Genomic DNA, 27,303 nt, shown 5'->3' with positions numbered 1-27,303 from the left:
AGAAACAGTTTGCAGAAGTTGCAAATCAGAAATGTGACAGTTATGCTGAAAAATTTACTCCAGATCAACTAAAAGTCAAATTATTTTCATGCAGCTGGCATAAATACAACCTCTACATTCTTACATCATAATAGTTATGTGCTATTTGTAATCTCCAAGAATAATATTACAGGGCAGGAGTCAAAGGTAATATGGGTTTCTGTCTGCAAACCAAGCTTTCAAAACTTCACATGCTGCCCATCTGTTAGGAGGAAGGAACCTGTGGAGAAACCACCAGATGCAGCAACAGTAGGGAAGAGCTGGATGAGGAAACTAATCACAGCTCCTACAACAAACAATGCACTAGAAATACCCATAGGATCATGACCCTGGGGTTCACAGGCCAGCTTTTCTAACATTGTGCAAAATATTTCCTATCTATTGTTACTTTTCTAAAGACTGGAATTGAAATCCTAACAAATGACTGAGCAACATTTCTACTAATAACCAATTTTCCAAGTTGCCACTTCTTAAATCTTTGCACTGCTGGTCTGAAAATCACTCAGCTGTGCTCTTAATATGAACAAAACATGAGGTGTGCTGATGGCACCTATATGGAAGTTGACCTGTCAATCATCCTAGCAGCTTTACAGCCCATTATTATACATTATTTTCTAAAGTTAGAGCTTGTTTTCTGAAAAGTAGACTGAACTGATAATGCAACGCAAAAGTTCAGAATGTTTATTTCCAGGTTTTAAAACCCAGCATGTTACCTGGGATGTCATGAAATCTATTAAGCAACATTTCACAAAGACAATCCAGTTCACTTTTTATTGGTCAAGTCCTGTTATGTAAGATGCAAGCTTAAAAGTGCTTCTATACATCAGTTAACTACTTGTGTCCTCAAAAATCCACAGGCCGCAAACCAGCGTAGATTGAATGCACAGAAACACTGAATACAGTGGAGTTAAGTATGCTCAATTTAATGTTAAAATTATGACTGTAAAGTAAAAGCAGACATGGATAGCTTCTGTACTGTGGCTATGCTCAGATGGGAAACAGAAAAACTACTGGATTTCAGGGGAGAGGTTGCCAGACATAAGGTTAGCCTTTTCTGTATCAGGGTACAACTCAGCAGAAGCCACTCTTGACTAAACATCAGAACTGGTCTTTGTTAAATACTTTTCTGAGTGCCCTGTCAAGATGCTGATATGCAGTTACTTTGAGTATTTCCCTTACGAGAAAAAAATCTTCTGATCACTTCCCCCATTATCTTAACTTTTTTGGGGGGGGAGGGGTTCCATCAGAAAATGAGATAATCCATTGCTTCCCACTCCTACCTTTTCATCCACACCATTTTTCATCTACTGATTTGGCTAGCACACACATTTTCCAACGTACATTTCCCTCTTCCTGTCTTTTCATTGTCTCCTACAGCCAGCTGGAGACTGACCACTCTCCCTTGGGATGCAAAGTATTTTCTAGTGGGCTTTATCTTTGTTGAACCAGATTGAACAAGGGAAAGAGTTGGAAAAAAGCATACTATTATTCCATTTAAATAAATATCTATTTTCTCTCTTTAAAAGAGCACATCAGCAGGGGGGATTAAGCTTTCTAAGCCAATGCATAAAACAATTTCACACAGGGAAGGAAAATAATTTGATCCCACTCATTGTATATTCACCAGTGCTACTACCACCTTCATCTCAGCATCAATTCACAGCAGGTTCCCCCCCACACACATGGAAGAATAAATAGGACAAATATTATGCAGCAGTGAGGACTGAAAATGATTCTGCAGGAAATATTCAGTCTATATGGCTACTGCATGGTTGTTGAAATTGTTCTCTGCAAAATGCATGAGTATCTTAAAATGGATTTTAAAAAGGGATTTTACATGGAAGAATTAAAAAAATTGGCATTTATCTAGGTCAAAATATCTCTTGCTTCTATATAATAGGGGGATTCACCTTTGGGTGAAAAGGTAGCATAGAAAGCTTCTAAATAAGCAAAAAGCAGCCAATAGTTGGATCAGGAAAGTTTCATCTATTCAGATAGGAATCTTTCAACAAACATTAAACATTACTAAATTCAGACTCCTTGCCAAATAACTGAAAGTTTCCTAATATAGCATCAATTTAAAAGAAGGTCCAGGGTAGTAACAAGAACTTACAGAGTTGTCACTCTGATTTATGTAATAGTTTAATTGACGGAAACTAATAGGGCTACCTGAACAACTAGGAAGTTTAACAAGTTGAAGTATAAGACTGGTTTCTGTCATGGGGAGCCTTTTCTCATTGATTTTTAGAATTCTTTGACAGACTACAAACCAAGTGAAAACAGTGAATAACACTCTATAGTTCAATTCCCATACAAAAAGCTCCCAAGAAAATGGTAAATCATGTGATAATTCTCCTATAGAAGGGTAACAAATTAGAAACCAGGAAGTGGTAAGATTAAATGGGCAGTTTTCACAAGCAGTCTTGGGTGAGGGATGAAGCAGTCAAATTTGCAAAAGACATTATGTTACTCAGGACTGAAATCCCAAACAGGCCATAAAGAACTCTGAAGACATCACTCTAAACTGAATGACTGGTCAAAAGAAAGGCAGATGAGATTTAGTAAAAAAAGAAAAATTAGATAAAGAGGGACAAACATATACATTGAGGTTGTCCAAATTGGTTGTTATCCTCGAAAGATATTATAGCAGAAAACTTAACACAGATATCTACACAATAGATAAAAAGGCAAATTCAATACTAAGCATATTTGGGAAATGGATGGAAATAGAACAGTAAGTTAACAGATCTCCACTTTGAAACTGCATGGCATGACCAGAGTTATAGTAAGCTCTCATTTTAAAGTAAGCTTCTCATTTATAGTAAGCTTGTAGCATCTCATTTTAAATACTGAAATGGACTCAATCTTTGGTTCCCTTATCTCCATGATGAACTATCACTGCCTTCTCTGCTCCTTTAAATACAACAGAAGACATTTATATTAAACAACTGTTATTGAAACAAGCAGCCTTCCCTGCTTTTTCAAATACCATGTCAAACCTGAGAAATTTTGCAATTCTTCTGTCATTAGATGACTTTGGTCCATAGAAAGTAAGAATTCTAAGGAAAAGATGGGGGAATTCTAAGGATGAGATGGGGGCAATAAAGATGTCCCAGAGACAGTGGTTGGACAATTTAGCAGTTAACAGGAAACATCACCTTTATACCATCATAGAATAACATTTATTCTCATTTTAAAATACAGTGCAGATTTCACAAATATCATACATATTCAAAATATAATTTTTTAGAAACAGAATCTGCTTAAAATAATAAACTATCTAAAGATAGAGGAAGTTTTTTTTTTTGTCCTGATGTATAAAATTGAACACATTTCTTATACTATAGAATACCTCAGTAAAAAGATTTAGCAATGAAAGGCTTTAAATGAAGATTCTGGATTATGGAATAAATGCTAAAATCATGATAATGAACTCATCCTGAAGACAGTGGAACATTCTCTCCTGTTCTTGCAAGCTGCCATCTGACTCCATTTAAACTTTTCTCTCTGCTTTGGAAGAAGAACCTTCATTTTCCAGTTTAAAAATATGTCCCTCTACTCCACAAAAAATGAACACATTGGAAAGGATCACTATGACCCTAATAAATGCTTGGTCATAAATAAAATACTAATATTCCCTTCCAGAACAAAATAGGATATAAAGCACAAGCAAACACAACCTCTCACAGTGGTACAAGATAAAACAGTGCAAATGGTCAGCTCTGTTAAAAGGAAAGAATAAATCTATTAAAGGTCTTGGGCTTGTTATTATGAGGAAGTGAGTCTATATTGAGGGAGTCTAGATATTTAAGGAGTCCTAAACAGGTCTGCCAACAGCACACAACCACTTGTATAAAGAACAAAATAACGTATCAACTTTATGAATTTACCATTGTTGTTATTTTCCCTCTTGTATCAAATAGCCCTGAATTTGACTTGAATGAAACCATTTTGAGCTACTTTTTACTTATCACTAGAGAGCAAGGCATTTAAAATTTGTTGATCATCGTATCTTAGAGTCTGCCCTCCCCACATGAAGCATGCCTACAGAGATTTTGTTTCTTCTATCTGGAAATAGCATCATTCAAAAGAAACAGTTTTATCCTGCCCAATTAATCTCCAATCTTTTCTTTAAAAACAGACAAAGCTAGAACTGTACCAGGTCAGCTGCACTTGAAAGTGTTTGTGGCATAATCCTCAGTGTCTTTATCTCAAAGTGTCACATCAAGTTCCCTGAAATTTATTCTCATGTAACTCTGTATAGGGACTGCAATCTTAGCAATTTTGTTGCTGATTAATTTCATATGCTTTCCAAGTCAGAGAAGGGCAAATTATAAAATTGCTCCCAAGAGATTGGTGTGTATCTAATGATCCATGAATGCAAGGATCACAGAGCTTTCCCATGTTCCCCTCCTTCCCTCTCTGTATGCATTCTCCACAAACACCCCTGGGTTGCTATTAGCTCATGTAATTTCCATAGCTCATGGAATTGAGCTTCCCAGGTCAGTTGGGACCACAGGAAAGATCCATGACTATTAGTGACTTTCACTGATGGATCACTTGGTCCAACACTGTTTGTGTAATACCTTCACTTTGGATTGGTTAACATTTATCTTCGGAAATCTGTTCCAAATATATATGTAAAAGTTTGATATTTTACTTCAAGAATTCTTCTAGGGTCCTTCATCCATGTAGTTATACCACTCTGCCTTTCTCTAGATTTAACAATCTCATTAACAAGAATAACGGAAACTAAGAACAACAGACACCCAGATACAGCCGCCCATTCTTTGAACTTTGCTAAGTTGTTTCTCATACTTTTTCATTAACTTACATTCCCCAATCAGGGCCACATAGCACATTATCACTGGCTGGTGAAATACTAGATACCAAAGCTTTTGTCTTTTATTGCACATGCCTATCCCATTGCTGAATCAGGCAGGTAGATCGGGATTCTGCTCAAGTAGTGTCTGATTCATGTTACTGCTGTGTTAATTCTGCCTGGGCTTGGATGTGAGAGAGCTGCAGAACGGGCAAGAGCAGCTGGAAGGCATCTTGGATATATGAAGCGCTGTTGGAAGCCTGTAAACAAAAAGGACAATCATATTGAGCTTCCCTTTCTACACAGAAAACCTATTGTTAGAAAGGTTAGTATTTACTTTCCGTCCCATCACCTCTTTCCTAATTTGTCATTTGAGTGCACATTATGATTACTATTATTACTATTAGTTTATTTCTATTCTGCCCCTTCCACCTTTTGGGGGCTCAGAGTGAGTACAACAATTTAAATTAAAATCACAATAAAATCATAATAAAAAACAAATTCAACATTCAGTAAGTGCAGTAAGTTAGTTCAGCAAGGTGATATAAGCAAGATGGTATAGCTCCACAATATAGTGATGCAGTGGGCCGTAAAGGCGTAGGGGGAGGCCAACCAATCTAATAGATGGATGCCCGCTGCCTCATCCAAAGACCTAGCGGAACAGCTCCGTTTTACAGGCCCTATGAAAGGCCAGTAGGCCAGGTAGGGCCCGGATCTCTATTGGGAGCTGATTCCACCAGGTCGGGGCCAGGACCGAGAAAGTCCTGGCCCTGGTAGAGGCAAGACGGGCATCCCTTGGGCCGGGGACTATCAGAAGATCCTGGGAGGCTGAACGAAGCGACCTCCGGGGTGTATATGGAAGGAGACGGTCCCATAGGTATATTGGTCCCAAGCCGCGTAAGGCTTCAAAAGTCAAAACTAACACCTTGAAACGGATCCAGTACTCTATAAGCAGCCAGTGCAGGTCACGGAGTGCTGGCCGTATGCTCACCCGTATAGGTGATGCAGTCAGCCGGCGAGCTACCGCATTCTGCACCCGCTGCAGTTTCTGGATCAGTTTCAAGAGCAAGCCAGCGTAGAGTGAGTTACAATAATCCAGCCTGGAAGATCCATTGCATGGATCACTGTAGCCAAATCTTGGGAGGATAGGTATGGTGCTAGTTGCCTGATCTGCCATAGGTGGAAGAAGGCAGACCGCACAGCTGTTGTGATCTGCACCTCCATGGAAAGGGAGGCCACCAGAATCACTCCCAGACTCTTCACCAGGGCTGGGAGCTGGATGCACGAACTTACCTCCCCTCAATTCAGGTACATGACCTCCATCTTAGTTGGATTTAACTTCAGTCGACTCTGCTGTAGCCATCCAGCCATGGCTCATTATGCAGCAATTCATAGCATAGGAAAATTGAGAAACCACCACACAGCTTGCAGAAACTCCCATCCCCTGTCTATTGAAAGCTGCACCATTTCCCACTCCTGCTTCATTTAAAAAAAATTACTCAGATGCTCTTAACGTTCTTCTACAATCCACAAGAGCTATGATCTTGCTAACTTTAAGGGGGGTGAGGAGCTGAAAATATTAATGACTGTGCCAAGAACTCATGTTAAAGCTTTACAGCATAACCACAGTCTGTCTAAAACAAGCAGTTATAAAGAGTTCCTAACCTCCCACTCTTCACCATCCATCCTGCCAATAGACTCTGTTGTAATGAAATTTCATTAATAAGGTTTCAGGAGGAGGGTGCATGATGCATCAACTTTACTGAAGCTAGGAAATTCTGGTCATGCCTAGATAGAAGGCCTCCTAGGAATCCTGTGTAGGCTGCCTGGAGTTAGATGAAAGGCAGGATATTAAGAAACTCAATAAAATACCCAATCTCACTAGTCATGTCTACATAAAATTCTCTTACCACATGCACTCATCAACCAATCACTTCAGATAAATGCAAAACCAGCAACAGGCACAAAGATCCACATTACAACATTAATCTTTGAAACTGACCTCTAAAAACACTCCAGTGATTAAAGGGTTAAGGACATCTCCCTTCTCTTCCACCTGAAAAGATTGAATATATTACTGCATTTTAAAAATTAAGTACAGCCTCTTGAAAGTTCATTTGCACAACTGATTTAATAAGGCTTTATTGACTTCTTTTTTAAAAAAAATAAATTTAAACTTTTCTCAGTTAAGAATAATTCTGTTGAAATATGCAGTTACAAAAAGTTACTCTGTGGCAAAAGTATGCTTAGCTACAGGTAGAATCTTCGCTACAAATACTGGAATGGCAAGTTTCTTGAGAGAAAACAAAGAGGTCAGTAAGAATAAATACCACAGAAAGTATGTGTGTGAGAGAGAGGGAGGGAGCAAGCCAGACATTTTCCCCTAAGCCAATCTGAGCTTTCCAGAGAATAAAATAATGGGGAATCTTTAACAGACAAAATTCTTCATTAAGATGTCTGTAAGATGACAGTTCAGCCTGAAGAAGACATATCCTTCCTCATTCTTTCATATATGAAGAGTGATAAGAAAAGTCTGGCATTCTACTGATTTAGTTACAACTATCAGTGACAACAGCATGCCATTTACCAACATGCCAAGTAGCCCCTTCATTGTTGGCATTCTGAAGGTCAGATACAACACTTGCTTTCTTGGGGGGGTGGGGGACGGTGGAGCTAATTAAACTACTTCCCCCCCCAAAGTAGGTAATTTTTCTGCCAAGTTGTTTTTGAGATTTTTACATTCAGTTTATTGCTTATAAATTGTGGCTGTTCCTAAAATTATAAGTTAGATCTGGCAAATTAGATTTTAACTGCTGCTTTCTACTTAACTTCTTTGTGTTTCACATTTTTTAAAAAAGGTTATATTACTGTGCTACCTTCTATTTTTCTAAGATGCCTGAAGTGCTTTTTAAACAAAAGGGTGCGTGTAAATCTTACAAATAAAGAATGGGCAAGATACATTTTTAAGTTCACTGCATAACTGTGGCAGCACTGCTCATCTGTTTTCATACAGCCAGCCTTTCAAACTTACCCCTGCAGCTGTTAAGCATGCAGCAAAGCTTTTAGACAGGGATGAGAGTTCTTTACACAGCACAATGGTCATTCTAGGGAAAAAATGCACAGTAATTAAAGTGTAAAGAACACAGTGTGCTTTCATAGAGTTCTTTTCAATAGTTGCTTATATTTTCTCTTTTTAAAATTCCTTGTAGAAAAGTTCTTTCTTTGTAAAAAGAAATTAAGAGATGAGTCTTCAACAAAACTGAAAAAAAAAAGTCTGGCCATTCTTACTGTGAGAGAGCTTTGGCTCGGTCTGCAGCTAACACTTCTTGTTCCTGGTCGTGCAGAACCAGTGCAGCGGTTTTGTGGAATACTTCAACAGAGTAGGCTGTCAGTTCAGCCAGGCTTTTGATCGCAGATGCATGAATGTCCTGCAAAAGTGAGAAAAAGACATTAGTCTACGAATTTGTATATCTCTTCATCAAGAAAAAATTTAAGGAGCCTCTTGAGAGACCTGCTCCAAGGTAACAACCAAAGCAAAACCAATGCAATAATAAAACTATTCTTGAAAATATTTTAAAAATGCCACCCAAATATGCTAATGTCCATTCCAGCTCTTCCCCAATGCCATCCTGCAAAAATGATAACTAAGTTGGCTGTGAATTCCCAGTATAGACTACAGAAGCACATCCGCAGTCAGATTACTTTGAAACCTAATTTTGATTGCGTTACCTCTACTGATTTTTTCTCCTCTTGCTCAGCATTCCCCAAGCCCACACGCTGGTCTTCTTCCTTTGGTTTTTCTTCTTTTGCAATTTGCATGCTGAGGCCGTGGGCTAATTCACAAGCAGAGCTCCTTGCCTGCCCAGGAGGGAACAAATGCCCACATGCACATTATTTAACAAGAAAGAGGTCAATTCTACATATGTGCAGGTGGAAGAAGCAGCTCCACACACACACACACATCCAGTCTGGTGAAAAGAATCAGAATGAGGAAGTTGGAAACCTACTGAACTTTACCCCTAATAATGCTTTCCGAAAGAATATGAGAGGTGTCAGATTTTATCATGTTTCAAAAGTATGCTGAGACTATTATTCTAGCAAAATGTTTACCACGCTTGTGTGTGGGTGTGCACGTGTATGCATGAATGAATGCATGAAGGCAGAAGGATTCTTTGCTCCCAGCAGAATTCTTTGTCATGAGGGCAAGGCCGTAGGCTTTTATAGTAACTGTGGTTTTGCTTTTATAGTAACCGTGTCTTTCCATCAGAGTAATTGGCAATTTTAAATGGATACCACTGGGGTGGGTTAAACCTTCTCCTGCCCTTCATGATTCCAGCTACTAAGAATCAAGCCTGCTTCTATTTGTATGTCTCAGACATGGGATCTTCTTCCAAGTGTGCCATCTAGCAGGACCAGAACAGTTGGGAATAAAGCATTGCAACCTATCTGAAGGTTCTTTCTCTTCAATGGGACAAAGTAATCCAGATTGGTTAGATTACACTTCCACTAGCCCCAAAGCAGGCCTATGCAAATTTTCTTGTAAATCTCACCTGGTTGGATTGGCTGACCCACCAGTCTTAGAACAGCCCAACTCCACATTATCCTCAATCTGTTCAATATCTTCCATTTGTCTTCCTTTTCCTGGGCAGGACATGGATGACTTTGCCTCACTGAAGAGAAGAAACCTTCAGGTATGTTCCAATGCTTTATTCTTCTTCAAAGAGGAAAGTCATCTAGATTGCTTATATGCCCAAGATGTCATTCGTGGGGGAGGGATTCTTTCTACCTTCTTATTACTCCACAGCCTGTTGCAGCATCCACCTGCCGAAGGACACCTCTGAGTTTATCTGATCAATTCTATAATGCTTGACAAAGGTGGAGAAGGTTGACCACATGGCTGCCCTGTAGACCCTCGTGGTGACTTGATGCCACCTGACTGGCATGACTTAGCTAGGCCTGGCTGCTTGCTCTTGTTTAACAGCAGCCCCCCTATGATAGCCAATGTGACTTAGCAGTTGCCAATTCGAGGTTGGCAAATTCCTGAAGATTTGAGGGGTATAGTCTGGAGAGGGTAGGGTTTAAGGAGGGGTGGGACCTCAGATAGGTACACTCCACCCTCCAAACCAGTCATTCCCTCCTGGGGAATCACTGTTGCCAATCTCCAGATGAGGGCTGGAGATCACTCAGAACTACAACTGCTCTCCAGACAGAAGATCAGCTCCCTTTGAGGTGTGGGGGAGAGTGAAAGCCTTCACTTGGGTGAGTGGAAAGATAGCAAGGGTGGAGGTGCACTCACCCAGAGCCTCTTTCTAGAGCCCATTGTATTTTTCTTCAAAATGGGCCTTATTCCTAGTCTTTCATAAAGTTTATATCTCTGCTACCTTGCATTACATTTTATGACACACATGACCCGGTTCCACAAAGTCCCTATGTCAAATCTGGCCCTTGTAACAAATGAGTTCGACACCCTTGTAACAAATGAGTTCGACACCAATTATTTCCCCTTTACATCAAATGACAGGTTATGTTGCTCTAAAGTCAGACCTAGAAAATAGGTCTCTCTTCTGGAGTACAGTACCACTCAGTGGCTCTGCACAGTACTACAAGCTACTGTGAAAAGTGTGCTGCTAGTCTATGGCTAGTAGAAAGCAAAATAAACTGCCTCTAACTAGCAAGTGCATTAACTGTAGTTGAAGTAAAGACATACTTTTGAGGTTTCATAAAATTGTGAACATGAGAACAAAGTCTGAGTCCAGTGCAGCTCTAAGACCAACAAAGTTTTACCCAGAATAAAACTTTATTGGTCTTAAAGGTGCCACTGGACTCAAACTTTGTTCTGCTGCTTCAGACCAACACAGCTACCAATCTGAATCAATATCCCATGAGAACAACCTAAAATTCATGGACCCAACACCCTCAAAAAACAGTAACTAAACAGAGCTATAACACAAGAATAGCTTCAAAAAGATATGCCAATTATAATCTGCAAGGTTCACAATATCTGGTGTTCACCTTGCAAAATACCTCTTATTGCTTTAAAAAAACTCAAGTAGCCTGGGAAATGTCATTGCCCAGGCTATTGCCCTTAGGCTCCAAAGAATTTTCAGGCCCACAAAAAGCCCTAGATAGCCTTTGTATTGTCATCTTCTGGTTGTTGGAGTTAACTTACTTGGGTCAGTTTGTCTGGCTTTGTTGAAACATGGAGTTGTGAAAAAAGACCCCTTATCTCCTGTGTGAAGTCTTCACCTTCTGAAAAAGGAAACAGCAGCTGAATGTTACACCTCCGATAGGAAAGCTTGCTATGCATATACATCCTTGTTCTCCAGAAGGTGTGTACTCTCTAAAGGGCCCAGAATGGCTAAGAGAAAGCATTTCCAGAGCCTTCTCTGTTGTCACTGTCTTAATTGCAGCACTGCCAAAGCTACAATGCAGCAAAGGCCCTTGCTACACAGTGCTACCACCATTATCACAGAGCAAATGAAGGCTACCAAGGTCTTTTCTGACTCTTGAATGTTCTGCCAGAGGCAGCACTCACATTGGGAAGCACTCAACACAACAGTGAAGACTCAGTCCTCCACACTCTCCCCATGGACCAAAATGGTACTGGACAGAAGGTTTATTCAGTGGCACTGGGGGAGGTGGGGCAGGAGGAACATGACCCTAAAGCCCCCAGGGTTGTATGTGGAATGAGTTCTATAAATCTCACCCCATGTATTGTCATGTGGAACTGGCCAAACAGAAAAAAACACACAGCATTGAAAGAGCTACTCTCACAACTAGCTATAAACATCTGCCTGCAGTGAAGCCTCAGAGAATTTAAAATGATGTTAAGAGCCAACTGTTTGTTCATTATGCATGCAGCACCATATGTTCACACAACAGAAAAAGCTGCTACATGCTCATAAATTTCTACACTTGTACAACAAAGGCTAGAAGCCAGATTTAGTACAAGTGAAAAGCATTTGTACAAGCAGATACACCCCCTCCCCAAAAAATGTTTGATGTAAGGAAAGCTTTGGTAGAAGAGTGCTTTCCTACTAAGCTGATACATAAACACTTTACAATATGGACTGCTAAACTGGCAGCCTATAGGTTGGATTCTCTAGGAGAGGATGCCAACTGGCTATGGGGGATGAATCTTGAAAGAGAGAGTAGATCTCTTTCACCTTCCTGGCACTACTGCTGCTTTTAATTAATTAAAGGATGCAACAAATACATAATGCTTCCCAGCTGTACTTAGTTTGACTGGTCTGTATAAGGAGTATAAAACAGAGACTTCTACATATATATCATATGTATGGTTGCTGAGCAGTCAATCCTTACTAGCCCAGTAGAAAGGAGTTCAGTAGCATCTTAAAGACTAACATTTCTGATAGGGAATAAGCTCCCTATGAATACGCCTGAGGGCAAGGAAAGCATGTGGCTCATAGTTTAGTGTTTGGAACTTGACTGGTCAGCTGCTCATTCTACTTGCTGACCACTATGAAGTCCCTTCCAAGCACGGTAAGCACAGTCACCTTTCTTTCACATACATCCTTTGTTACATCTAACTAAGCTGTCTTTCAAAGAGAGATGGATCTCCTACAGGGTAAGTGTTTCAAAGGCAGGCATGCTGGATGACATTCCCCTGGGGCACTAACCAGTATTTCTAGCACTGGTCAACTAAGCCCCTAACAGTGGTCCTCAGACTCAGTGGTCCTCAGACTCAGATTGGGCAACACATATTTGAGGCTTAAGAATCAGATTCACAGGCACTCTCTGCCGAAGACTTGTGAAATTAGTGAACAAGCACAAGGCACTGTGTAAAGCAGCTTCTCAAGATGGAGAGCACAATAGCTGTTGGAAGATGGAGAGTTAAGCACTGGATGTAATCATTGGAAATGCGTTCTGAATGAAAAAGCTGTGCTTTAACAAAGCTTTGAGCTAAACAGGAAAATAGACCAGTTTTGCCTGTCGCTTTGTTGATTTTTTGCTGGTGCTGTTTTATATTGGAGTGCCTCCACAAACAGTTAACCTTAGTGAAACTGAAATGTGTTTAGTGAACTAATTTTTCCACACGTCCTGTCTTGAACAAGATTCATGCAGCAAATAAATTGAGACATTTACTAATTTGGAATTTTTATTGAACTATACACTTTTAAATACTGTAGCTGCTTGAGAAGCCACTTTAACATAGTGCCTTGTGCTTGTTCGCTAGTTCCATTTGCTGAGAGACTTGCGAAATGGCAGCTATATAAGAGAAAACCATGTAAGAGTTTATATGAAAACCAAGATGGTCATGGGAACCAGTGTGGCCACAATGTGTTGGACTTGGGATCAAGAGCACTCAAAATCAAAGCCACAAAATGCACTCAGTTTACCAGTCATTACTATTCAACATAACCTACTCACAGGTTTGCCTTCAGGAAAAAAAAATACAACCAATATTATCATCTTGAGGTCATCAGAGGAAACATGGGGTACAAATGTAACAACTAAATGAGTGATACAAACAGCAGTGACTAATGAGATTTTTCCAAGGGCATCCATAAAATGTCCTGCAAAAGGTGAGGTGCATGGAGTATATACTCAATTAATGCCCTGTGCTTTCTCTAAAATTCCAGACATGACCACTGTGAGAAATTGAATAATGGCACAATGGACCCTTAATCTGACTGACTCGGTCTTTTCCTCTGATGTTGTCTGAGCTGCTCATGTATTACTGCTGCACACTTACTAACCACTGAACAAATTATCTCACCATTCAATTAATTTGAAAGAGTGCTGTCAACTCTTACAGTCAGAATTCTCACAATTACCTTCCTTTTCTTCCTTTTCGTCATCATAAAATTCAGCTAATGAAAACGCTTCTTTGAGCTGTTCCAACTCTGTCTTTAACGCATCTAACTCTGCTCCAGACAGTGTGCCAATAACAGACTTCACCTGAGCAAGGAAAAGAAAGCCACAAAAAGAACTATAACTGCTTCAGCAGAAATGCTTCACACTGGGCATGAAAAGTAAGGCTGCCGTAGTGATTTCAGACTGACTGATAAAAGCAATTTCCACTTTGAGAAAGGGGGCACAACATTTGCATGCTCTCCCCTGTCCCCTTAGGTAATATGAGTATGAAACTTTTCATATATCACAACTCCACTGACTACGCAGGATCAATAGCTTTGCCAGCCAGTGCAACAAGGACAGAGCAACCTCTTATTTAAGCACACACTACACAAAAGGGATGGGAAGCAATTTTTCTGGCTTCTTCCTCATTATTATTTCCAGTGTGTGATGCTTTGTGCACCTGACATAAAGGTTCCATCCCTCAAGCATTTACAAAGGTATATATCTTTATTCCTCCTCAACTGTAAAAAATAAAATGCTCAGTGCTATTACCTTTGATTCACTTTCTCTGGAAAGCATCTCCAAAGCTTCCAAATGAGCAAGACCCTGAAACTCATCAAAGAGTAGACCATAATGGGCTTTCTTCTCTGTAGCCATGGAAACCTCAGTAGCTGTCCTCTGTTCTTCTTTCTCTTTTGCCTCTCTCAAGATCTGCAAATGGAAAAACTGGAGTGTTAACAAGTGCTGAATGAAAAGCGAATGGCCAAAAGAAAGGTTTATGCCTGGAGTATCTGGTGTTCTGAAACAACAGGGATCCTTCCCAAGAAAATGACATTCTCTGGTGTAATGTGGGAGCCTGGAGGAAGCTATTACCTGAGATAGTGTGGAATTCCTGTTCATCAAGCCTTTTGTCTTCTTAAATCCAGGGTCGCCTTCAGCTATCACATCCATAGTCTTCTTACCAATGAACTCTAATGCATCCAGACTCCCACTGATAACGGTCTTTCCCTAGAAAATGCAAGTTCACATTTGAGAAAGAATGTAACTCAGAATTAGCCTCTGAGGAAAACACAAACACATATCCCTAAATTTATGAGAAGTACCACACATATTGGAATCTAGTGACCAAGTGCTTCAACTTTAGGATGTCCTTTCTTCACTAACTCACAGATTATAATAAATAATGAGTATGGTATGCTATTACTTTATGTTATAAATTAAAAACCCAAAGCAAGAGAAAATATTTGTCGTGGTGAAACTCAGTCAGGACTCCACTAGAAGACCCCCTGTGAGCCACCCGAGAGCCCACGGAGCCTTGACAAGGCCCTGTGGAGAAACGCCATTTTAGGCAGTGGTTATCTGGGAGTTGGCAGGAAGAGGCCATCAAACTGGAGTCAGGCTTCGGCCTAGACTCTTCCTCCCCCCCACTCCCCTCCGATCTGGAAGCAGCAATTCTGAGGAGCCCTCTTAGAGAGGCAGGAAGTCTTTTAGGCTGGTCTCCCAGAAGGCTGCAGGAGGGAAAACCAGTTCCTGGGTGGGAACTGGGTTTTATATTAGAGGTTTTTGGAGGGAAATGGGCAGTTAAAAGTTGTCAGGGGAAGCTGACAGTCAGTTTGAGTTTTTATTTGAGTCTTGGAGGCTGGTGAGACGGTTCTGGATAGTATGGTCAGGGCCAGTTGTATATCAGGGAGAGAATGAGCGTTTTTTCCTACTTTAATTTATGTCTTCTGCTCACTATTTTATAATGCCTGTATATAGTTATAAATTTTAAATAAATATTTTGTCTGTTTAAAAAGGTAGTCCCTTTGTACCACATAGGTTCCCCAACCATCTTAGACCATGCTACTGAAAGAGGGGAGTCCAGGGAAGGCGGAAGACAGTTGGTAAAGTGCCAATCCTCCAAGGATCTCCCAAAGAAGGAATTTGGTCTCTTGAGTTAACTGGGTGCTGGGTTGGCAGAGGACCTTGAGGTCACAGAACTGGCAAGGGGGATTGGGAGTGCTGTTCCTCTCGATCAGGAAACCCTAAACTGAACAGGTGGTGGCAGCATGCCCTAGTGGTGGGAAGAGGATAAGCTCCCTTCAGGAGTTGGCAACTCAAAAGGGAGTTGACAGGACTGGGTCTGAAGGCAGAATTGGGCCGGTTCTGCCACAGGCCCCATGGCACAAACCCTGGCAGGCTTACCTGGGAGTCAGGGAGGGTATGCTGGGGACCACTGGGCTGAGTGACGGTCAAGCAGGGGCCCAGCAGATCATGGAGGATCTTGGCCGAGCTATCTGGCGCCCACAGGGGCACACCTAGGGGGCATGCAAGAAGGGAAGCCGGCTCTCACTGCTCAGCCGAGGGTGGCTCCGCTGGGGGAGTAGTGGAGGTAAGAGGGCAGAGCAGAGCCAGAGAGGAGGAGGGATGGGGGAGGAGATGACAACACCTGATGACTGGATGTCTCGGGTTATAAAGGGGGACAGAGTTTGAGCATGGGAGGAGGGCAGATGGATGGGAAGGGGATAAAAGGTGACAACTGGGAGGGGGTTGAGGAGGAAGAACGCTTGTGGATTGGGCCACCCAGAGAGAAGAGAGCCAGTCTCAGTGGGGATGTGGGGGTCAAAAGGGTGATATTAACCCCACCCAGTTCTGAGACCCCAGCCAAAGGACTAGGTTCTGGGATGGCAATGGCTACTAGGGGCAGCAACACGGGGCGCGACATTTAATTATAAAGGATACCACGTTTTTATCAAGCAAGTGGAAGGATTGAAGGTGAATAAAAATGACATATTAGTAATGCTTGATGTCAAAGCTTTGTACACTAATATACCACAGGGGGAGCTCAGATCAGTAACTGAGGATATGTTGGCAAGCAGAATAAATGAAGAACCCATCCACACATTTGAGCTCTTGGATATTCTCCTGGAACAAAATTACTTCAGGTTTGACAAAACTTTTCATATGCAAAGACATGGAATGGTGATGGGGAAATCGGCGGCCCCGAACCTTGCAAATTTGTTTATGCATCAATTTGAAAATAGGATTATCCTAAATGTATCAACAAATCCTTTTGCTAAACACATCAGGATCTTCAAAAGATTTTTGGACGACATCTTTATTTTATATAACAAAAAGGAAAAATCACAGGAATTTTTTGAATGGCTAAACAGTAGACACAACACCATCAAGTTTGAAATGACAGCCAATGAAAAAATGGTTATTTTTTTTAGACACAACTGTATTCATAGATGAAAGGGGGAACTTAGCAGTATAATCCTTTCACAAAGAGACAGACAAAAATTCATTTTTAGAATATACCTCATTCCATCCATGGCATCTGAAATATAACCTTCCCTATGAGCAGTTTCTGCGCTTAAAGTGAAATGTGACCTATGAATCAGACTATAAAAGGGAATCACAAGCTTTAGCTTGCCATCTCAAAGAAAGAGGTTGCACTTCTGCATTATAAAGGCAAAAAATAGGGCAGACATTCTAAACAGACAACAACTTTTGGAATATAAACAGAAGGAGAAAAAGAAAAAATTAACTTGTGCTTTTCAATACTCTCTTTTTTCTAACAAAATTAGTGGAATAATTAGAAAACATTGGCAAATTGTGGTACATTTGCCAGGATGCAATGAACCACCAGAGATAGGTTGGAGAAGGAAGAGAAACCTTAAAAATCAGCTGGTCAGGGCTGATATTCTTAGACCATTACAGCCAGCTAATAGACTAAAAGGTTTTTTTCAATGCAGAAATTGCATGGCCTGTAAATACATTCTGGAGGGGACAGCATTTTTGAATAAAATGAAGGAACTTCATATTCAATGTGATTTCTTTGCAGGATTTGAAACATGGAACATTATATATCAGGCTTTTTGCAAATGTGGGATGCAATACACAGGCATGTCCACACGTGCAGTAAATATACAGGTGCTGGAACATCGGGCCAGAATTTCCAGGGGTGTGGAAAATGCCCCAATGAAAGATCATTGCATCAGCATGCGACATAACCCAGAGGACATGGGATTCTGTGTAATTTATGTGTATAAAAACAAAGAATACAAAAAAGAGGATGTGAAAAAGATTTTATTACAGATGGAGGTAAAATTTATATTTAGACTTAAAACATATGAACCATATGGTCTTAACAAGGAGATGGAATACACAGCATTTATCTAAATTTCATTGGCTACACCTGGTAAGCAGCAGCAAATATCCCTTTAAAACTAAGGTAGGATAGGCTCCATAATGAAAGAGCCTGATGTTCACACAGAAATGAGAAGCTTAATGCTATGATCAGAGAATGCAGAACAGGGGTAAGCTTTTGCATATAATTACTGTTCTGATATGTTAAAGTATAATTTATATTTTTTTTGTTTAAGCCCTGGTTGGTAATTATTATTACCATTGTCGTTCCTAAATAATTAAGCCGTCAAACTGAAGAAAGAATTGAAACATCATCAAAATCTAGAGATACGTCTTTTTAAGAAAGCGGCTGCGTTGACGCTACACTCCTCAGGAGCACCCACCTTGTGAATTTCAGTTGGACTGTTTCCAAGTTTGCACTTCTATCTTTTCATTTGGAGATGGGGTTTTTTGGCCCCTTGGGGTTTTCTGTTACTTTAAAACACCCTAGTACCGCCAGTCTCTATCACTGTTGTATTGTCTATTATGTGTTGTAAAAATTGTAAAGGTAGTCTTCTGTGCAAGCACCAGTCATTTTCGACTCTGGGGTGACGTTGCTTTCACGACGTTTTTACGGTAGACTTTTATGGGGTGGTTTGCCATTTCCTTCCCCAGTCATCTACACTTTACCCCCAGCAAGCTGGGCACTCATTTTACCGACCTTGGAAGGATGGAAGGCTGAGTCAACCTGGAGCCGGCTACCTGAACCAGCTTCCGCTGGGATCGAACTCAGGTCTTGAGCAGAGGGTTCAGACTGCAGTACTGCAGCTTTTACCACTCTGCACCACAGGGCTCTTATTATGTGTTGTACACAATCCTTACATTTTTGCAAACTGAAAGACGCTGTAATACTTGGTGGCTTTGATGAGTTGACAGGCCCTAAACACAGCAGGAAAGCCACCTTCAGGAAAAAATGCCAAAAGCCATTTAAAAGCCACTCTGCAGTTGAGAGTTTCCACCATAACATATTAGGCTAAGAATCTTTTTTCTTAATATACATGCAGAATCACAGACTTAATGATCACAAATAAATCAGTAAATAAAAACATAAACAACACAAAAGGCCTGACTGATCACTCAATGGAACATAATATACCACCTTCAATTTGAAGACTGGAACAAAGGCTTAATGATAAAGTGCAAAAAAGAGTCAAAATGTATTCCTGTCTTACTGTGTTCTGAACAGCAGCAGAGATGGTAGAAAACATTCCAAAAGCACCACTAATGGATAGTGAAGGATTTTCTGGGTCTCCTTTGCAGTCACTGATTATTGCAGAATTGTGGCATTCTGAAATGAAAAATGTGATGAGATTTAAAGGGTTAGAAATGTTGGTATCCCAACAGAAAAGCATGCACTGCGAGCAGATACTGGCTGTCGTGTGGTTCAAAATATGCAGTTTAGTTTCAAAAGGAGAATGTGTAAAATGCCCATACTAAATCTCAGCTTTATGTTGTGCAAATAATGTCAAAGACCCTAATCATGTTTTCCATTCCTGGAATGCACTTCAACCACTTGAAGAGGAGAGCCATTTTTGCCAACTTCCCTCCTCCCACTGCAAATCCCCACTTTGCTACCACCCCAAGATTTTACCTAAGGGTCTGATCTCTTTGCATTGTTTAAAATTTATTTATGCCCCACTGTTTTTTTCCCCAGTGGTGAACCCAAATATTCTTATATCATTCTCCTCTGCTTCATTTAACACTATAAACTTGTGAGACAGTTTAAGCTAACAGTATATGACTAGCCTAAGTTCACTCAGACAGCTTCCATTGCACATTTAGTATCTGAAGCAGGATTTCCCAAGACCCTAGTCCTGACACTGGTCAACCAGGCTCCTTCTAACTATTGCATCAGCTGACTCTCAGTCTGTATTTGACTAGCTGGATTTAGCCTGAGAACTGTTAAGAGGAACATTTTAAGCTTCTAGATCTTCTGGGTCCACGTGCTTTTATGCTTTGGAGTTCTATTACCTGGGGTTTTTTAATAGTTTGATTTTATCTTGTTTTATTTTGTAAGGCATCTGAAGGATGGAAGGCTGAGTCAAATAAGTAAGAAAGCCGATCAATAAATTAACATTTTAAAAATAGAACTGGGAATTCATTTAAAAATTATTATCTAGCCTCCACCATCCCCATAGCAAGCTATCATACACCTCTTTATTGATTTTTTTTTTACGAAGATAGGACAATGTTTTCATTATTGTACAAAATTTAAGGCAATTTTTTTTCCTTTTAAAAATAATCTCATATTGCAGATAATAAAACAGCAAAGCATAAAAATAATACATAAAATAATCATTATGAGAACAAACCATAATTACTGTAAGACTTGTCTTTGGTTTTACTTTACCTTTGACTTTTAGATGAAAAAAGAAGTTCTTAATAAACTCTTTTGTTTCTCAACAGTTTTCTGCACTGCATCCACAAGTCTTTTTTTTTCTTGAACTCTTCTTCCATTGCTTCCTCTTCTTAGGGTTGCCAAACTCCTGGCTGAAGCAGGGGCTCTCCCGATTATAGGAGCTCCACTCCATCGCCAGCAAACTGGCTGGTGGGGGAAGCTCCACGCCCATACAGCCCCCTCCTGCATCACCTTTGGTAAGATGACATCAGCTGGCATTTGGGCTGAAACTCTATGGTTACCATAGAGCTTTTGAGCAAAATGCTACAACACTGATGTGCCCAGTGCACTAAGTCTTTTAAGACCTGGCAACCCTATCTCTACTCCTTCTAGCATGAGCTCTGTCAAGCTGAATCCCACCATATATTTTGTCTCTGCAGCTTCCCTTACACATTTGGTTGCATCACTTAGTAACATTTAAGCAATCATTCTCATCTCATTCTGTTCTTGTCTCAGCTTTTTCAGTTTGTTTCCTTCTCTTATATACTATTCTTTTCATGGTATCTTCTTAAACCTTTCTAACTCCTCTGTCTTTTCCCTTTCTTTTCTTTTTGCTCCTTCTCTTTAATGGCATGCTGTTCATCGCAATATTGCTTGTAATTAACATGAGCTGCTCTTGCTATCTGTAAAAGTTCCTGTGTGGTATTAATACAGTATACCTTGTTTTTATATACATTATATAAAGTTTCTTTGACCATCAATGGGCATTCAGAGTTCAGAAAGGACATGCTGGCCCTTTCATCAGTCAAAATATCTCCAGATTTCAAAAACCATAAAAAGCATCTGTCTTCATACTGGGAAATCATGTTTTCCCCAAGATGCAGTAACAAAAATTTTAAAACCCCACAAATTGCATTCACAAAAACAAGGAAACACTGATTTTACTGACCTATTTTAAAAAAAAAAAACCCTGACAAATTAATTACCAAGATGAAAAAAACTGATTTACTGATTTTACTGTCCATTTTCTACCCCTGTGATGGTAAAGATTTCTATCCAAGAACCATAATATTTGGGCATATAGAACTAGTTATGTGGTTCTTTGTATTCTAGACATCTTGTATCATTAGTACCAAATGCAACAATTTGATAAGACATCTAGATCAGGCACAAGATGCCATTTGCATTATAAAACACAGGCATAGTGTTCTACACCCTCATCTGCACTGTTTCCTCTTATTTGCCTATAATCCTTGCATGCAAAACCTTTAACCTCATTATTGGATCAGTTGAGAGTATTAATTGCAGCTGCCATCCCTCCCAGAGAATGTATACATATTAATCTCAGATAACAGAACGAGGAGGCAAAAGCAAGTGTTATGGAGAGCCCATAGGTAAACCACACACAATAGACTACTACATCATCTTTTCTAGCAAGACTGAACAGAATCCTTTGAATAAGAAATAACAGTGTTAAAATAACACCATCAATCACAGGGCCACAAGCAGAAAACTTTGAAAAACAGACCTTCTGTAACATCTTTGGCCTCAGATGACAATTCATTAGGGCTGGGGATCCCAAGGGACGTCTCTGCTTTTTCAATGACATTTGAGATTCCATGACCTAAAGAATGCAGAAATATTATTTTAGTCCTAGTTGAAAACAAAATACTTTGCCAAGTAAACTGAGAACAAGACAGGGAAGCATAGTTAAGTTGAAAAAGTAAAGAGAAACCTATAAAGGCATTGTCCAAGCTAGCCATCACTGCTACAGCTGAAAGCACTGGTGTTCTGGGATCTTCCCTGTGTTCTACTGAAGCCCTTTCTACAGACTTCTGTTCATGGCAGAGAAAGAAGGGAGTGATTTTGCCCCCTTCTCCCTCCATAATGTAGCTGCTTAACTCATTTGGCTACTAGTGCATATCCTTGACCCAAGAATAAAGTTTACAAGGGTCAGAAGAGCTCCAGTGGGAAGGGGGGAAAGTCTAGAATTCTTGCACTCACAGGATCAAACTCTTTATTTTTGAGTTGGTTCTTTAATTTATAACCTTATTGATCCCACTGTCCTGATTATTTTGCTTTTACATTTCCCATACAACAATTTGCATTTGCTACAGCTAACTTCTAAAAGCTGAAGGGAAAAAGAAACTTTAAATGAGAAAGAACATTTGACTTGGTTTTTAAGGTACATTGTTATCAAAATTTTAGCAGGATTTACCTACTGTAGCCGCTGTAGCAGAAGCAGTTGACAGTAAATTCTTTCCCCAGTTCCCCCAGGACCCCCATCCTGTCTGTGACTGATTGATAGAACTAGAGTCCTTTAAGAAAAAGAAAATGAGATGCTTGACCTATCAACAATATCTATGAAATTCAAAAAATATTTACAGTTAGGATAACATGCAAACAAAAATGTAAATTTGTATCTAACCCACTCCATCCACAAGACTTGGTGCAAATAGGAGTTTCATCTCAATAAATCAGCAGGAGAGAAGACCTAATAACAAATTTCTATAAACAGTTTTGTTTTGGTTTTAGATCACACTTAGCCTCCAACAAGGTCATTTACTTCTACTAGAAAATACTAACACTTTGATGAGTCTCAAGGGAGAATTGGAGAGGCCTTGCTATTTCAGCTTATTTACTCATTCACTGTACACGTAAGTAATTATTTCTGCTAGCAGTTGCTGAAAGTGGCATATCATTTGAAAACATAAAACTGATTGAAATATCAATTAACTCAGCACAGAGGTAACCAAGAGTGCCTGCCTAACTTGGCTATCATTTAAAGATCACAATGAATATACATGACTAGGTTGTAGGGTTGCCAAGTCCAATTCAAGAAATATCTGGGGACTTTGGGGTGGAGCCAGGAGACTTTGGGGGTGGAGCCAGGAACAAGGGTGTGACAAGCATAATTGAACTCCAAGGGAGATCTGGCCATCACATTTAAAGGGACAGCACACCTTTTAAAATGTCTTCCTTCCATAGGTAATAATGAAGGATAGGGGCACCTTCTTTTGGGGCTCATAGAATTGGACCCCCTGGTCCAATAGTTTTGAAACTTGGGGGGTACTTCGGGGAGAGGCACTAGATACTATACTGAAAATATGGTGCCTCTACCTCAAAAAACAGCTCCACCAGAGCCCCCGAAACCTCCAGATCAATTCCCCATTATACCCTTTGAGAATTGATCTCCATAGGGAATAATGAAGTGCTCAGTAGACGTTTCCTCCCCCTCCCCTTTTCTGGTGACTCTGAAGCGAGGGATTGGCCTCACTACTCACGAGTTGCTGCCAACTTCTTTAAAGTAACACAGACACACCATCCCAAGAGGAAGCCTTTCAATCGGAGACTGAAGCCTCCGGAGGTGGAAAGGCACATGGTCCTCTGGGGGTGGGGCTTCCCCCCGCCAGCCAGCTGACTGGGGGCAGGAAGGAGCCTGGGAAAGCGGAAGAAACCCTGCTGGGACCTGGGGATTGGCAAGCCTACTAGGTTGGCAAATTAGAGATTTACAATCTCAGGCATCTAAGCTGTACAAAGTTCAAGCTGTTCAAGGCCTTGTAGGACAAAACATGCATATTGAATTGTGTAAGGAAGGTAAGTAGTAAATCACTAATATTACACACTTTCAGAACTCAGTTTCCAACAGGGTCACATATATGCCATTTCATTCATCTGGTGGGTCATTAAGATAACCCCATACAGAGTATGTTATAGTAGTAACAGTCCTTTGTCCCATCCCCAAACTTCTACCTAAATACAGAAGCTAACGTCTGCCCAAAAGCAAGTGGACCACCACAGAAATTATGGTACTGGTTCCCATATACTTACCTGGAGATAATGACCACTCTTCGGTCTGGAGAGAAAAGTTCTTCCCCTCCAAAATGGTTCATCAGCCATTGCTATCTCATATATGAGCACAGAAAATCTCCCAGTGATGTGGGATTCAGAAACCTAGATACAGCCAAGCAGCCATTCCTCTACCACATCAGAAGTGGTTTATTTATTTAAAAAAACATATAGTCTGCCTTTCAAAATAAAGTCCTGAAAGAAGCAGGTGCAGTAGTGCCTGACATCATTCTTCAGCAGGTTTTTCTCTCAATACCTTTTCCAGAGCACTCCACTAGCATGTCACTGTTTAGAAACATGCATGGTTCTCCAAAAAGCAAAAAAAAAAAATAGATTTTTGTTTCCTACACAAGAATAACAGCAGCAGCCTGCAACAATGCCCTCCGCTGTGGTGTCAACATTAAACTATTTTAGAACAAACTCAACTGAAAATCTGACTCTTGCTTCCATTGTAACCAAAACTCAAAACTGTGAATATTAGCAATGCACTGTAAGGATGGATGGAATGAATGGAAAATTAAAAAGAAAGACTTAACAGATCCACAAAGATAATGTTGCAAAGCACCCCAAACGATTGCTATGAAGGGAATAAGATTCAAAATATGAACATTATAAGAGTCAGAATTTAGTAACAGCAGGTTAAACACAAATACCGGCACTTTCTGGGCTAATGACTCTTGCATAGTAGGAGGCTCAGATGTTTTGGATTCAGGCCTTTTCCGTGTCATAGCTGCTGGTTCTGCTTCCACACCATCAGTCTCAGTGGGTCCAACATCCTCCACCTTCTGATCATTTTTAGCAAGTGCATATGTATCTTCCTCCAATGACGTGTTATCCTTCTGAGACATGTTTATATCCCATGCTAGAGTTAAAAATGGTTATAATTTATAAGAGCATTTCAGTGTAGCATATAGTCTACCTTACTTATCCACACAATAACCATATGCAAAAAGGCTTCCTTTTTGAAATGGGGTGTCTGTGAAACCAATAATCATATATAGCTATGTAGTTAACGATTTCTAAATCAAATCAAACCGGTTCTGTCCCTAAAAGCCAAAATGACTAAACTGAGTCTATCACACTGGTCACATTAGGAGAAGACAATGGAAAAGACAATAATGCTAGGAAGATGCAACATGAGATGGACTGATTCAGTCAAAGAAGCCACAGCCTGCAGTTTGAAAGATCTGAGCAAGGCTGTTAATGATAGGACATTTTGGAGCGCTGCCATGAGTTGGGAGTGACTTGAAGGCACAACACAGAGAACCAATTATTTGAATAATAAAAGATTCACCTCTGTTTACCCTTTCATCTCTAGCGATGAATGAGCATGAAAAGATGTCTGAGAGAAAGGTGTAAGGAAGCCTGAAGAACATTAGATCAGGGGTATCGAACTTATTTGTTATGAGGGCCAGATTTGACATAAATAAGACTTTGTCGGGCCAGGCCATGTGTGTCATAAGATGTAATGTAAAGTAGCGTACATATAAACTGTATAAAGGGGGTGCAGACAAACAATATTTCTTTTACTTAAAACATGAGCACTCTTGCAATATTTTGTTTTAACAGTCTGATGTCATCTCTTGCTATGAATTATTGCATCAAAAACTGCAGACAATATCTGTGCTGTACCAATCTTGAATATGTTGTTCAAGTGCTGTTCAAGTGTGCACATCTATAAGTTGCAAACCAACTTTTGATTTATTGACATTCATTACAAAGATCTCATAGTCAATGCTTTGAGCCTGAGACCTAGAGAAAAACATGAAGCATCTGGGCATTGTGCACTTTTGTACATAAGTTGCTTCATGTGCTGGTCAAGACTACGTGAAGGCACCATGGCACAGACTGAGGGCTATGTGCTTGTCTGCAAAACTAGTCTTCTCCAGAAAAATAACTACAACCCCTGTGTGGCAGTACAAGAACAGAGACAGCCATGTACAATGATTAGTATCATCCTACTATCTGGGAAGTCTAAATTCAAGATCCCCAATCAAAGGAAAATGTGAAAGAAAAATCAATGGAAATTTCCTGGGTAAACCTGGGCTAGACCTGTGCAAAACATACACAGAGCCAAATGCTAGCTTGTTGTTATTTCTCTTCTAAATAGTTCACATACTTTCCTATTGAGAAAGACTGGAGGGCATGAATACAATGAAAAAGATGATGGGAACCCAGCTGCACCCATAACAAACCCAACAAATCTCCTCCCCCCCTCTGTGACAAGGCAGAAAGCTCATACCTTCAATAAAACCCCACTAGTCTTAAAAGTGCTCTTCGTATTTCTCCCGATGGTGAGAACTGGGCAAAGGAAGCTCTGTCTCTTTCCTTCCTTCCCTCAGGGCACAAGGAGAGGGAGGAGCCTCAGCCAGGAAGGAAGAGAGGCTGGGCTCAGTAGCTCTGCAGGGTGATTAATTGAGTCTGGCAAACTTAAATCACCTAGCAGAGCTATAGAGCTAGGCTCTTATTGGCTGAGGTTCCTCCTCTTTCCTCCTCCCTTTGGGGGAGAGGGAAGGAGCCAAGAAAGGCTGCTTTGCTGGCAGGCTGTTCGCTGGGGAGAAACACAAAATGGCAACCAAGCACAGCAGGCAAGGGAGAATGAAGCAGACAACAGCCTGATTGGAGCCCTCTGCGGGCCGGATCCAGCCCGTGGGCTGCATGTTTGACACCCCTGCATTAGATAGTCAGGTAAGGTACACTAACAAGTTACAGCTGTTGATGAAAAATAAGGAGGAGACTCTCTAAGACAAGGAAACCAAAAGTGAGGAAGAAAGAAAAAATAATGAAGCAAATTTTGGGCTGAAAAATGGGGAAATTCTGAACACATGTAAGAGGTTGTTCCAAGCAAGAACTAAAACCACAGAACTGTATAAAGATTCTAAGAAGGTACAGTTGGACTTCACCCACTGCATCCTGAGACTGTGCATGGCACCAACTCCGAAGTTGTCAATTCATATTTCATCCTCCTTTTTTGGCCTCCCAAAAAACATGAACATGTGAGTAAATGAGATATGAATGAGTGATACTCCCTTGCTTTAAAAAATCTGGTAATGTTCTGTGCAAAACTTTATAAGTACAGTCCTGCAGAAATCAATTAAAAGTTACATTCACAGTGAAAAAAAAATCAAATAACAAGTCTCCTTGTTCATTTATTTGCCTATTAGATCCCAACATTGTTATGGGGTTTTGGGGGGCAAAATGTGAAAGTGGGAATGAATAAAAAGATATATGTGGGTGATTAAAGGGCTGGAGCACTTTCCCTATG

At 40.3% G+C, this 27,303-nt stretch overlaps 1 protein-coding gene across 2 annotated transcripts in view; it reads right to left on the bottom strand.

Moving 5' to 3' along the window:
• Positions 1-3,198: 3,198 nt before the first annotated feature.
• The window catches only part of FAM114A2 (family with sequence similarity 114 member A2), a 25,859-nt gene continuing 1,754 nt past the window's right edge, over positions 3,199-27,303 (bottom strand). Inside the window, exons 2-14 of one of the 2 annotated variants that reach the window (XM_060240268.1) lie at positions 24,692-24,900; positions 22,408-22,507; positions 21,718-21,813; positions 19,024-19,139; positions 14,555-14,689; positions 14,234-14,392; positions 13,660-13,783; positions 11,031-11,110; positions 8,591-8,719; positions 8,150-8,289; positions 7,893-7,965; positions 6,864-6,917; positions 3,199-5,121 (exon numbers count right to left, since the gene is read on the bottom strand). In XM_060240268.1, coding sequence (XP_060096251.1) covers positions 5,020-5,121; positions 6,864-6,917; positions 7,893-7,965; positions 8,150-8,289; positions 8,591-8,719; positions 11,031-11,110; positions 13,660-13,783; positions 14,234-14,392; positions 14,555-14,689; positions 19,024-19,139; positions 21,718-21,813; positions 22,408-22,507; positions 24,692-24,886 — 1,503 coding nt within the window. In that variant the 5' untranslated portion in view covers positions 24,887-24,900 and the 3' untranslated portion in view covers positions 3,199-5,019. The remainder of the gene's footprint in view (positions 5,122-6,863; positions 6,918-7,892; positions 7,966-8,149; positions 8,290-8,590; positions 8,720-11,030; positions 11,111-13,659; positions 13,784-14,233; positions 14,393-14,554; positions 14,690-19,023; positions 19,140-21,717; positions 21,814-22,407; positions 22,508-24,691; positions 24,901-27,303) is intronic. The other variant, XM_060240269.1, reaches the window with a different exon arrangement.

This window comes from Heteronotia binoei, chromosome 5 (genome assembly GCF_032191835.1).
Source record: "Heteronotia binoei isolate CCM8104 ecotype False Entrance Well chromosome 5, APGP_CSIRO_Hbin_v1, whole genome shotgun sequence".
Taxonomy (NCBI): domain Eukaryota; kingdom Metazoa; phylum Chordata; class Lepidosauria; order Squamata; family Gekkonidae; genus Heteronotia; species Heteronotia binoei.
Note: the sequence above shows the minus strand (reverse complement) of the source record. Positions and strands in the feature narration are given on the sequence as shown.